Source organism: Tachyglossus aculeatus, chromosome 19 (assembly GCF_015852505.1).
Source record: "Tachyglossus aculeatus isolate mTacAcu1 chromosome 19, mTacAcu1.pri, whole genome shotgun sequence".
Lineage (NCBI taxonomy): Eukaryota > Metazoa > Chordata > Mammalia > Monotremata > Tachyglossidae > Tachyglossus > Tachyglossus aculeatus.
In genome coordinates, this window is record NC_052084.1 from 11,068,887 (window position 1) to 11,081,230 (window position 12,344).

General features: G+C 38.9%; 1 protein-coding gene across 1 annotated transcript in view; it reads left to right on the forward strand.

The window, feature by feature from the left end:
- The window catches only part of USH2A (usherin), a 443,094-nt gene that overhangs the window by 168,613 nt on the left and 262,137 nt on the right, over positions 1-12,344 (forward strand). Inside the window, exons 26-31 of the mRNA XM_038760847.1 lie at positions 709-888; positions 2,975-3,105; positions 4,140-4,413; positions 7,801-8,004; positions 8,103-8,183; positions 11,463-11,648. Coding sequence (XP_038616775.1) covers positions 709-888; positions 2,975-3,105; positions 4,140-4,413; positions 7,801-8,004; positions 8,103-8,183; positions 11,463-11,648 — 1,056 coding nt within the window. The remainder of the gene's footprint in view (positions 1-708; positions 889-2,974; positions 3,106-4,139; positions 4,414-7,800; positions 8,005-8,102; positions 8,184-11,462; positions 11,649-12,344) is intronic.

Genomic DNA, 12,344 nt, shown 5'->3' on the forward strand with positions numbered 1-12,344 from the left:
CTGTAAGTTTGGAGCCAGGATCAGAGTGGGAGGCTGTGACCATCTATTTGGGAGTGGCACTTAAAAACAAAAACACACTTTCCTTCACATATTTTCTCAGCGTAGGTGCTCCTCCCTTGTTGAGTGTTAACACTCATCGGCCACGTACTGTGCATTTGTTACCTTCCCTGTGGATTAGGCGTTCCTTAGAATCCATTCAAATAAGGGACAGCTGGCTAGTACAGTGCCAGAGTAGTTTGGTAGAGGTACCTCTTCAATCAGTGTTATTTATTGAACATATATGGTGCACAGAATACTGTGCTAAGCACCTGGGGAAGTACAAAGTGGAGTTAGTCGATGCAATCTGTGTCTCAAGGAGCATACAATCTAGTAGGAGAGACAGACAGCAAATAGATTACAGATATGTGGATGAAGAGAATGGAAAGCTGGTTAAGAGAATTGAGTAAGTGCTTAAATAGTAAAATATGTAATTTGATATGTGTATAACTGATGAGTGCCTAATGGAGGAGGTATGCAAAGGTACTGAGGTTATATTTTAGGGAAAAACACCACAAAACTAATGATGAGGGAGCTGTAAGAATTGTCATTAGAGTTTGATTTGAGTCGTCTTTAGAAGTATACAAAATGAAATTAGGAGTTTGGGGTTTAGATGCCTCCTTCTAAAGTCTGCACCAAAATGTCTTTCTCTGTGTTTATCAGGTGCTGCAGAGATACTTCAGAAGGGATTTATAGGATGCCTTAGTGATGCTCTTCTCAAAAAGAGTGACAATCCCTTTGAAAGCTGGGAACCTCTGGAGTGGCAGAATGCTGAAGAACAAGTGAATGTTTATTCCAGCTGGGAAGGTTGCCCAACTAAATTAACTGAAGGAGTCCAATTCCTGGGAGAAGGTAAAAACTGAAGCATAAGACAGCCAGTCATTTGCCACCGGCGCATCCTGCCTTGTGGGGTTTAATGATGCCCACCCAGCTTTGTTCAAAGAAAGCCCTGAAGGGTCTGTGAGAGCCAAACATCTATGGCTTGCTGTCATAGTCAAATATCAAACACCTGATGCTATTTCCCACCATACAGAACAGCTATTTCCTTACTTTCCATTTCTTCCCTACCCCTCTCTCACCCCACCTGTTACTATTTTAACTTCTGTCTATCCGTTCCTGCTACGCACTAGCTTGTCTTCAATACTTCCAGACCCTCCTTGGGTACCCCATCACTTTCTTGTAACCCGTATCTCAAAGCCATGGGGGTAACAGAGGCTGGAGAGGACTGGAACAGGGAGGAAGACTGGCAGAGGGATGCAGCCCTCTCCTCTCCCATCCCCCTGGTCTGGCTCTCTGGGATTCCATTTCATGAATGTACCACTTGAGAATCTTCATTTCCTCTGTGTGAAAACTGTATCCACATCAATATTTAACATTTAAATGTTAAAGTAATGGACCTGATTCCAATCTTGATTTGGAAACAAGTTGCATTATCTTACCACTTCTGCACCATTAGACCTGGTCTTCACTACAATATTGCCCTTCCCACTACCTGCAAATAGTTGTATGCCTCTATGGCAGTGGTAATTCAGGCAGAAGTTCTTTTGATCTGAAATATAAGATGGTTTAGGACAAAATGATTGTTCTAGAACATAACAATCAAATAGTTTGCTACTGTAGGTCCTTCAGAATGCATTGGAAGAATGCCCTACTGATTCATAGTCAATACCTCCCCCAGATCACAGTATCTTTTTGTTTCTTACTGGTATCATCAGATGCTTTGTGACTATAACATTCTAGGGGCACCAGTTTTTCATTTTGAGACTGGGGACAGGGTTTTAAGGAAATAGGAGCAAAAGATGAGGAAGGGAGAAAGGGAAGCAGCATGGTCTAGTGGAAAGGGCACAGGCCTGTGAGTCAAGGGCCTGGGTTCTAATTCCAGCTCTGCTGGTTGGGCAAATAATTTAAATTCTCTCTGCCTCAGTTTCCTCATATGTACAATGGGGATTCAGTGCCTGTTCTCCTTGGGAGCTCCATGTGGAGCAGGGACTGTGTCCAGTTTGATGATTTTATATCTACTGTAGCACTTAGTACAGTGCTTGGCACATAGTAAGCACTTGACAAATACCATAAAAAGGTGAGTGAGAAAAAGAGGGGGGAAAGAAAAGGGGAGAAGGGACTTAAGGAGAGAAGGACTGGAAATAGGAGAAAGAAAGGAAGGGGTAAAAGAGAACAGGAGACAGAGGAAGGAAAGGAACTCACTGATCATCACTGAGCTCCATTTTTCTACCTTTGAGCTGGCGGTAGGTTCTTGAAGCTCCTTGATAGATTCTTTCCTAGAGATTGTGGACCTGAACATCTAAGTGGGGAGCCCATTAGTAGCAACATTGGGAAGTCATCTCCTGGACTAACCAGGTGGATGGGGAAAAGGGTAAAGTATCTGGTTGGCTCATCCCTGAGGGTCAGTCAGGTAAGGAACAGTATTGACATCCTCTTCCTCCTACTGGCTGTCATGTAGCCCAAATCTGTGGGGTCAATAGTAGTGGTAATAATAACTGTAATAATAATAATTGTGATATTTGTTAAATGCTTACTATGTGCCAGGCACCGTATTAAGTGCTTGAGTAGATACAAGTTGATTGGTTTGGACACAGTCCCTGTCCCACATAGGGCTCCCAATCTTAATCCCCATTTTATAGATGAGGGAACTGAAGCACAGAGAAGTGAAGGGACTTGCCCAAAGTCACATAGCAGACAGGTTAGCAGAGCTGGGATTAAAACCCAGGTCTTTCTGACTCCCAGGCCTGTGTTTTATCCACTAGGCCTTCTGCTTTTTTATAGAATAGCGGTACCCATTATCTCCTTGGAGTTCATGCCAGATACTTAAAATCATATGTCCAAGTTTAAAAACTGGGGTCCAACCTGGTTATCTTGCATGTGCTCAGTGCTACAATATAGCTTTCAGTCATCTAATATATTCCCCTTCTTGTCTTTCAAGGGTTCCTGGAACTCCAACCATGGCTGTTTCTTGGCAGAATGGATTTTGAAATTTCCTTTAAATTTAGAACAGAACAACTGAATGGATTACTTCTTTTTGTGTATAACCAAGATGGACCGGATTTCCTTGCTGTATGTGAATTAGTACTCCTGCTGTTTGCTTGACAGTGCCTTATAGAAAACTGTTAACAAGTAGAAACTTTAAATGAGGAGTGAAAAGAACTCTTTATGTTTTTCAAAATGAGAAAAGCTTAATAGTTTTTTAAAGTTAATGGGAGAAGTGCAGGTGTACATTCCTAGTGTCTATTTCATTTTAATTTTTCTCCTTGGTATTATGTCTGCTTCAGTTGAAAGATTAATAACACTACAAGGTATGTGTGTAAATATATTCATTAATGCCCATATAGTGCTGTTTGCCCTGGGTTTATTCAGTCATTCAAATGCCACACAATGGTGTCCTAACTTCGAATATTCTCTAGTCTCCAATCTGGCATTTATAAAAATCCAAGCATGGCAAGCTGTACGATTCTGATGTTGCTTTTGGTAGAGAAACTTATGGAGGAATTTCTTTATCAGAGAAATTTGGGTAAAGTGAGTTCATATTAGAAAGTGACACATTAATCTAAAAAATACACACAGAAGCAATTATGTTAGTTAGAGATTTAGAATAATACGGTTGAAATATGGAATCAAAATATATTGTAGAAATTTGAAATTGAGTTTGCCGACCAGTTAAAATAAGCTTAATCAAGTTTGACATTTCATTTTCTTATTGTCTTGTCAAATTCTTCCCCAAAATTAAATTTATATGAGGTACTATTTTCTCATTTTCTAAAAACTCAACTAAAATTGTCATAGTTTAAACCATCCATTCTCACCAGTCAGATATTCTAGAGTTTAATCTATGTAACAAAAAATGAGTAAAATAGAAATAAGGTAGATGCAGTCAAAACCTTGCTGTAACAACTTGTGTAATCATTAATGGAATGAGCTTGACTATTTTGTGCCAATTATCTTCTGACAAAAATACTTATTACCATGCAATTCATAAGATACATATGACTGTTCTCATAGTTTTCAGTTGACTTTCTTGCAAGAAATTGATGTTTTGCTCTCACTCCCAACTCCATTTATATGCTTATATTCTTTTTTAATTTCAAATACAGTCTGAGCTGAAGAATGGAATTCTGGGCTTCCTGTTGAAAACAAGTTTTGCTTTTATTGAAGTGGCCCTACAATTAGGAAACTCGTATTGTGACGGAAAATGGAATACCGTAACTATGAAAAAGGAAGACTCTGTTATATCAGTGAGCATGAATGAATTAATGGAACAAGTGGTGGAACCAAGAGCCCAGGAACTGACTGTAAACTCTGCTGTCTATCTTGGAGGGGTTCCACCTGGGATATGGAACTCCTACCAAGAGTTGGGGGAAGAACAAGGTGAGCGTTTCCTAGGAAATGCAAGTGTGATAGGGAAGACTTTAGTCTTTCATTAAAGTCTGTAGTGACTTAGTGATGTGCCTCAAAAATGGTGGCATCATCTTTCATATGAGAAGCTTTAGGTTCCAAAGAAGTTCCAGGATACTTGCTTCTAGAGAAGGCCTACTGGCCATGGGTCTGGGGTTCAGAAGGATCTGGGTTCTAATTCTGGCTTTGCCACTTGTCTACTTTGTAACCTTGGGCAAGTCACTTTACTTTTCTGTGCCTCAGTTACCTCATCTGTAAGATGGGGATTAAAGCTGCAAGCCCCATGTGGTACATGAACTGTGTCCAACCTGATTATCTTTCATGTACCCCAGTGCTTAGTACATTGCCTGGCACATAGTGCTTAATAGATACTGTAATGCAAAAACAAACAAAAAAAACCACACTCATAAAAGGGAACTGGAAAAAAACCTCCCAGTTGTCTCTTGCCATTCTGCAAAAGTAGTCACAATGTTTATTAATTTAATGTAATGGGGGAAACAGGCAGACATAGAATGTGTCTTTAGAATGGGAACAAGAAGAAAAACTTTCATTTGGTAACAGAAAAGCAGAAAAATGTACTGTTATTGAATCAATATGAATGAAATAAACAGATATCCCTAAGTGTGGAGGGTCAGTGATGGGATGGCATGACCAGTAGGTAGAGGTGAGTCAGGGAGAGCCTCTTGGAGGAGGCAGCTATTTAGGAAGGCTTGGAGATAGGCTTTGGAGATGTGGAGGGATATGGTTTGGTGGATTTGAAGCAGAGGAAAGAGCATGCACAGGGGATTTCAGAGAGTCAAAGCAGATAATCAGCTAAAATTGTACAAGGAAAGCTAGCACCTATTCAGTTCTGCTACTGCACTTTGTCACTTCACAGTTTGGCTAAAATGTTAGGGAATTAGGTAATACTTGACTGATAACACAAACATGTTTAGATAAAGAGTGCCAAGGTGTCTTAAGAATTTTTTTTTATTATGTATTGTGAAGCAAATTTACCTTAACACAGGTTCATGCAAAAATGCAACCCCCATATTTTAAGAGTTCTGGGTGTACCTCAACAAAGGAGTCACCCACCTGTGGCATATCCATACACACACCCTCATAATACTTTTTTTTTAACCAAAAAGGGTTGGAACTGTTGAGTGATTTTGCTGGAATAGAGGTCAGATACCTTAATAAGGCTGGTCCCAAGACTGTATGTAGGAGACTTGGAGCAGTTATTCTGAGGTGTAAAGAGGGTAGGGCAGATCATTAAAAAAAGGCTTTTAATGCCTCTTTATTTTATTTTATTTTCTTTCCTCTTCCTTTTTTATTATTGGCATTTATTCAACACCCACTGTGGGCTTTTCACTTTTAATAGAGAATGAAGCATTTTTTTTAGGCATTCCTATTGATGAAATTTGTCATTCATTTTTCAAAAAAAATTTCATCGACATCATTGGTATTCATTTGTAGGAGCTTGTGGGAAAGACCCAAGTTCATTCTGCATTACTTTCCAAAATGTGAACACCAAGTTGCTTTCATTTTCCACAACGGATGCTCTGGACAGTATTTTAATTTCTAAACTAGAGATGTAAACCCATCTCCATTGAGAGCATCCTAAACTGTAATTCAAAATCTGGTTGCTATGAATAGTTATATTCTTATTAAGAGACTTTATTTCAATTTAGCAATTACATAAAAATTTAAACATTGTAGATTTGAAAATATATGGCAAGATCTTCAGGTCTTTTTGAAGGGTACTGGTATAGAGTTAATGAATAACTAGAGCATGAGACAGTAATGACATTTTCAAGGCAGTGGAGATGTAACACTGCTACATATATAACATTATTCTGCCTGTCCATGGTTTCAAGATAGAAATGAATTACAAAAAGTATTTTAGGATCAAGAAGTACAGTGTCATTTCCATCTGGAAACAGAGAAACATAGAAATTAAGCCATAAAATTGGTTTCTGTATGTATTCAAGCATCACTTTATCCAGAGATGGAAACTTGGAAGTATATAAGTGTATGCTATTATACCTCATTCCAAAGTATGATTTTATATTTAAGCACAGGAAATCCAGTTCCATGTGGGTGGGAGGCAGGGATGTGTTAAGTGTTAACATGTTAGAAAGAGCATCTTATTGTCGTTAGACAATCCAAAGGCCTCCTACAAGTTTTCCCCATTAATTTCCCAGGACCTTAAGCCATATCATTCCTTCTGTCAACTCTAGCACTTAATATATTTATACCCCCTCTTTAGCACTCATGAATGTATGTGTACACAATTTATTTGTTTTGACCACTTGAGTTGTAAATGTGTTTAATTCCCCATAAGAATGTCAACACCTTGTGGGAAGGGAACATGTCACTTTCCATAAATGCTGTGGCTACTACTAGTCAGCCCTCAATCTCCAGCCTGAAACTTCCTCCTTCCCCACACCTGATTTACCACAGCTCACCCCTCATTCAAAGCCCTCCCATTTTCTCCATCAAGGTTTCCCCACTTAATTTGTCAGCAACCTGTAGATAGTTACAAACCCATCAGCCAACTCAGGCACTTTTGAGCTGACATATCCATCCTTTGCATTTGTATTTTTGTTTTGACCATTTGTAGTTTTGACCAAAACACTGTGTTTTGCAAATATTTTCATGTTTTTCTCCCCCATTAGAGTTTAAGGTTCTTTATTCTGTACTTCCCAAGCACTTAGGATAGTGCACTGCCCCAAGAGGGCACTCAATAACTAGAACTACCATTACTCTCCATTGAGCCACATTAAGAATGAAAGCCTTATTTTCTCTACAGCACATTTTCTGATAGATTCTCTGCATTGATCAGTTCAGCCTAAAGGAATGCAAATAGTAAAAGGCATTATAAAGGAAATAGTTTCCTTCTACTTACTCATGCATTAGAAGGCATAATATGGTAAACACTTTACAGGCCGAGCGGAATAATTGGGACCACATTACAATTCAGTATTAAACACAGTATTAAAGTGTCACTTTCTACTACTGAGGCTGATCAATCTGAAAGAAGCTAAACATAGGTTTAAGTTTTCAAACCACAGAATGATCAAAAAATATTTTAAGATGTTTAGGAATCCCAAAGCACAACTAAGTCATTTTGCCCCTCCCATGTTAAAATTCAAAATTGTTTTTCTATTTCTTTGGGTGTGTACAATGAAGCCACAACTGTGGGTTCCATTAGGTCTTTATCAGCCCCGCACATACCCTTAAGAGCGAAAAGGAAATTTCACCACCAGTGGCACCTTTTTTGAATATGAAGGACAACTTTTTATATTCCTTTGAGATCAAAAATTATTCTTAATTATTGACTGAAGTCCTTTGTGATACTAATCTCTTACTATTTGCTAGGTTTCGGTGGTTGCATGAAGGATGTTAAATTTACACGAGGTGATGTCGTTAACTTGGCATCTGTGTCCAGCAGCGCTGTCAGAGTCAATCTGGACGGATGCCTATCAACTGACAGCGCTGCTAACTGCAGAGGAAATGACTCCATCATAGTGTACCAGGGAAAAGAGCAGCACGTTTATGAAACTGGTCTACAGCCATTCACAGGTAACACTTTGGTCCCTTAAATGAAAGGGCACTTTTTTTTCCACCACATTCTAGATGAATAATTTGTTTATGTTCCATCTTCTTTATTTTCTATTAAGAATATCTGTACAGAGTTGTTGCTTCAAACGACGGAGGCTCTGTTTCCAGTGTTTGGAGTCGGGGTCGAACCAGAGAGACGGGTAAATATATTTTGCAGACTTGTTGTCTTGAGCTATTGTTAGCATGACATAGTGGATAGAACATAGGCCTGGTAGTAAAAGGTCATGGGTTCTAATCCCAGTTCCTCCGCTTGCTTGCTCGGTGAATTTGGGCAAGTCACTTTAGCTTCTCTGTGCCTCACTTACCTGCTCTGCAAAACGGGGATTGAGACTGTGAGCTCCACGTGGGACAGGGACTGTGTCCAACCCGATTTGCTTGTATCCACCCCAAAGCTTAGTACAGTACCTGGCACATAGTAAGCACTGAACATAAATCATTATTGCTATTTGTGTTTGTTGTGAAAGTGGGTTTGCCAGTCTTACTATGTGAAGGAGGCAAAACAAAGGTGCATATAATTGCTTGTCTTTTCAGGATGTCTTTATCATGCAGTATTACTGCTGAAAATGCACCTCATTTTGTCACTGAAAAAAAACCCAACTTATCTGGTCTTTTGGTATTCCCAAGAGGGTGGGTCTCTCTCTCTCTCTCTCTCTCTCTCTCTCTCTCTCTCTCTCTCTCTCTCTCTCTCATAATTGAGTCTTGTTACTTGATGAAGGGTGGAAGTCTTTTAGACTGTGAGCCCACTGTTGAGTAGGGACTGTCTCTATATGTTGCCAACTTGTACTTCCCAACGCTTAGTACAGTGCTGTGCACACAGTAAGCGCTCAATAAATATGATTGATTGGAAGAGGAAATTGTTTGCAGGGAACAGGCATACATGCTTATGTTGCTTAAGAAGGAAGGTTGTCTTACCAAAGCATGGGCACAAGAGCACTGGCTAGGCCAGCATAAGTAGTAGTAATAGTTTTTATTGAACAGTTACTTTTTGCAAAGCACTGTAGAAAGTGCTGGGAAAGAGTGCACACTGTTGGGAATTAGAAACGTACGCCCAAGCACATGCAAAGGGTTTATGATCAAGAGCATTTGGACAACAGAACTTGGTAAAGCTGCCAAGTGTACAACTGAGGTGATTGTGCCACTCATGTCCATACCACTAGTTGCCATTTCTGAAACGAGGAAAAAGGTGTGCAGTGGTCCTTTTCCAGCAACTGAAAAGCTAGCATGTTTACTGATGACCGTTCTAGAGAAGCAGCATGACCAAGTGGAAAGAGCATGGGCCTGGATGTCAGAGGACCAGGGTTCTAATCCTACCTCTGCCTCTTGCTTGCTGTATGATTTTGGGCCAGTCACTTAACTAATCTGTGCCTCACTTTCCTCATGTCTGTCACTGAAAATGGGAGTTAAATATTTGTCCTCCCTTCTCCTTAGACTGTGATTCCCCACATGGAACAGGGACTGTGTCTGATCTGATTAACTTGGATCTATCCCAAGGCTTAGTACAGTGCTTTGCATATAGAAAGCCCTTACTAAATATTACTTTCATTATTATTATTGTTGTCATTCCCCAATCTAGGCATAACTAGTCTTGCAGGAGTGATGTGTAAGGCCTAGGAAGGCCATATTAGACATTTCCAAAAAGGTGTCTAGCTAGTAACACCTGGAAATAGAAAGAGGAGAATAAAGTTGCATATACAATTATCGGATGTGGGAGATGGAGAGATGGATGGTGAAACCTATGCACATATTATAATTCAGTGATAGAATTCGATTAAACAACTGTAAATACCTACCTTACTACAGTATGCAAATGAAAAGCAACAAGGCCCAAGGAAGCATTGTGCCAGAAGTTCAAGTCTTAGGGACATTTTAGTCCAGGACAACTGAAAAACACGGTAACCAACAGGGTTCCTGCCACCTCTTAATGTTTCAGGAAGAAAACCTGACTTTTAAGTAGTGCTTTATTCCATTTAGAGACAAAGCCTTTTTAAAATGTGATGTCGTGAAATTTTGTTCCACTTATTTTTATTAGAACCAGATTTCAAGTATATTCATTTGAAGATATTAGCTCTGATGCAGACTGTTCAAATAACATAATAAATAATGTTATGAGCAGGCACTGTACAATAGCCTGTTTTGAACAGATTCAGAAATTGAGCAAATATATCCATGGACTTAGAGTAATAGAGCTAATCACATAAGTTTATGCCATAAATTTATATTTATAATCTGACCAAAACACTGAGCAGCTACATGGTCCCCTGGGCTGGAGAATAATTGCACTATTTAATTATTTTTGAGTCAGTTTTGTTAGGTCCCTTATGAGAAGACCATCTGCCAGCCCATACCTTACCTGGTCCCGGGCTCCTTTTCAAAAGTAATAAAATCAATATCACTGTATTGCTGTCTATAACTTGCAAATTGATTGGGTATCACATTGTTATTTTCAGTGAGTACTATTTTCTACAACTATCCCATCCCTCCCCACCCCTGCCCTGACTCTTCCCCTACGACTACATATTACAGTGATATATAAAGAGAAAGTTAGAAAAAGAAGATATTTGATGTGGGAAAACCAGAGTGTGCTTCCAGACAGAGGTCCTGAGAGGGCACATACATTTTTAGCAGATTAACCACCCAACATTTTTCTTTTGAGTTCCTTGTGCCTTTTTTCAGTGTCCCCACTGCAGTCCCTAGAGTGATATAGTTGTTCCTGGGTAGACCTATACTTGATATAGCAATGTCTACTAAAAAGTTAAAGAATATGTCTTTTTAAATGTAGTTTTGTAGATATATATGATTTTGCCTTTCCAATTCCTTTAGATATCCTTGTTTTATTGAATTAATCTGACATTCAGTAAAAAAAAAAAAAAGCTTGCCTTCCTTTCACCCAATGATGAAACTCTGATTGGGTTTATATATATATTTTGCTTTTCAATTAACTTGAAAGAATGGAATTTGGAAAATGAAGTGAAACAGTTTAAGCCATCACATTTGTGATATTTTGTGTTTGGTGTGCTGAAGATATAAAAGTGTCAAGCCACTATGTATAATAACATTCTAATTATCTTCCTCCAAACAGTTACATCATTATATTGCTTGCACTTGTTAGCTAGCCTACCATCCTCCTCCTTTTTTATGAGTGATGCTTAAATGCGTTTGATACATTAAATGTTTTTGGAAAATCTGGATTAGACAAGAAAGAATGTTATGTAGATGGGGCTTTGATGGTTTAAAATATAGCTTTAGCTGAATGGCTCAAGATGTGCAGTCATATTAAATCAATGCTGAAAAGTTACAACTCTAATAAATTGTATTTATGCTAATGGTTGAGTCTGATTTACTGCAGCCATTAAAAGTGAAGAATAGAGGCAATAGTCTCCTCAGTACTGCCATTTTCCGTATTTTCTATTCTTCCCCAGCTCCACAAAGTGTGCCAACTCCCTCCAGAGTTCTCAGTTTAAATGGTTACAGCATTCAGGTGACCTGGGATAAACCTGCCCAGGTCATAGGCGTGATGGAGAAGTACATTGTGAAAGCCTATGGTGAAGATGGCTTTGAGGAACCCGTGGCCAGAGCTGAATTTGCCAATACCAGCGCCCTCACAGGTAATCCCATTGCCTAATGGAATCTGTTCAATCAACAAAACTTGTCTAAATGTAAGGGTGCGTATGTTTCTTGAATCAACATTAAAAATTCTCCTCTAGAAAGAAAGAAAACTATCCTTGTCCCCCAAGGGATAGAAGGTCAAGGTCAGGAAGAGGTGATGGGGAAAAAAGGGAGTGTTGAGGACCGCAGAAAGCTAACATGAAAAATCCTAGTTGGGAAATCAGGGGGAGAGAGAATGGAAGAAAAAAGAACCAAGTAAAAGAGGACTAAGCAGTGACTGAAGGTAAAACAAATGGAGAAGTGCTTAAGTTCAGCTAATTAGGTAATTACAGATGAAGTGATTAGGTGAACCTTTGAGGATTTGCTGTTTGTTTTTACTAATTTTACTTTTCTGATTCTTATCTTATTTGGTTTGATAAACAAGTATGCTCTTCCTTCAAATGTTACCATAAAAATGTTTATATTATTAGAGCTGTGAAAATTCTTTTCTAAAGTGAAACCTGAGCCTCTGCCCTTCATTTGTTTAATCTGCCCATCCAAAATACTTGTTTTTCTCACATTTGCAAATTGTAGATCTTTTGAATTCATAATGTATGGACACTGAAAGAGCACCAGTTGCTTGGATAAATAATCTCCTTTCCCCTAAAACATGTTGGAGTCTATTTCATTGCATTTAAACAAGCAAGGACTACTGA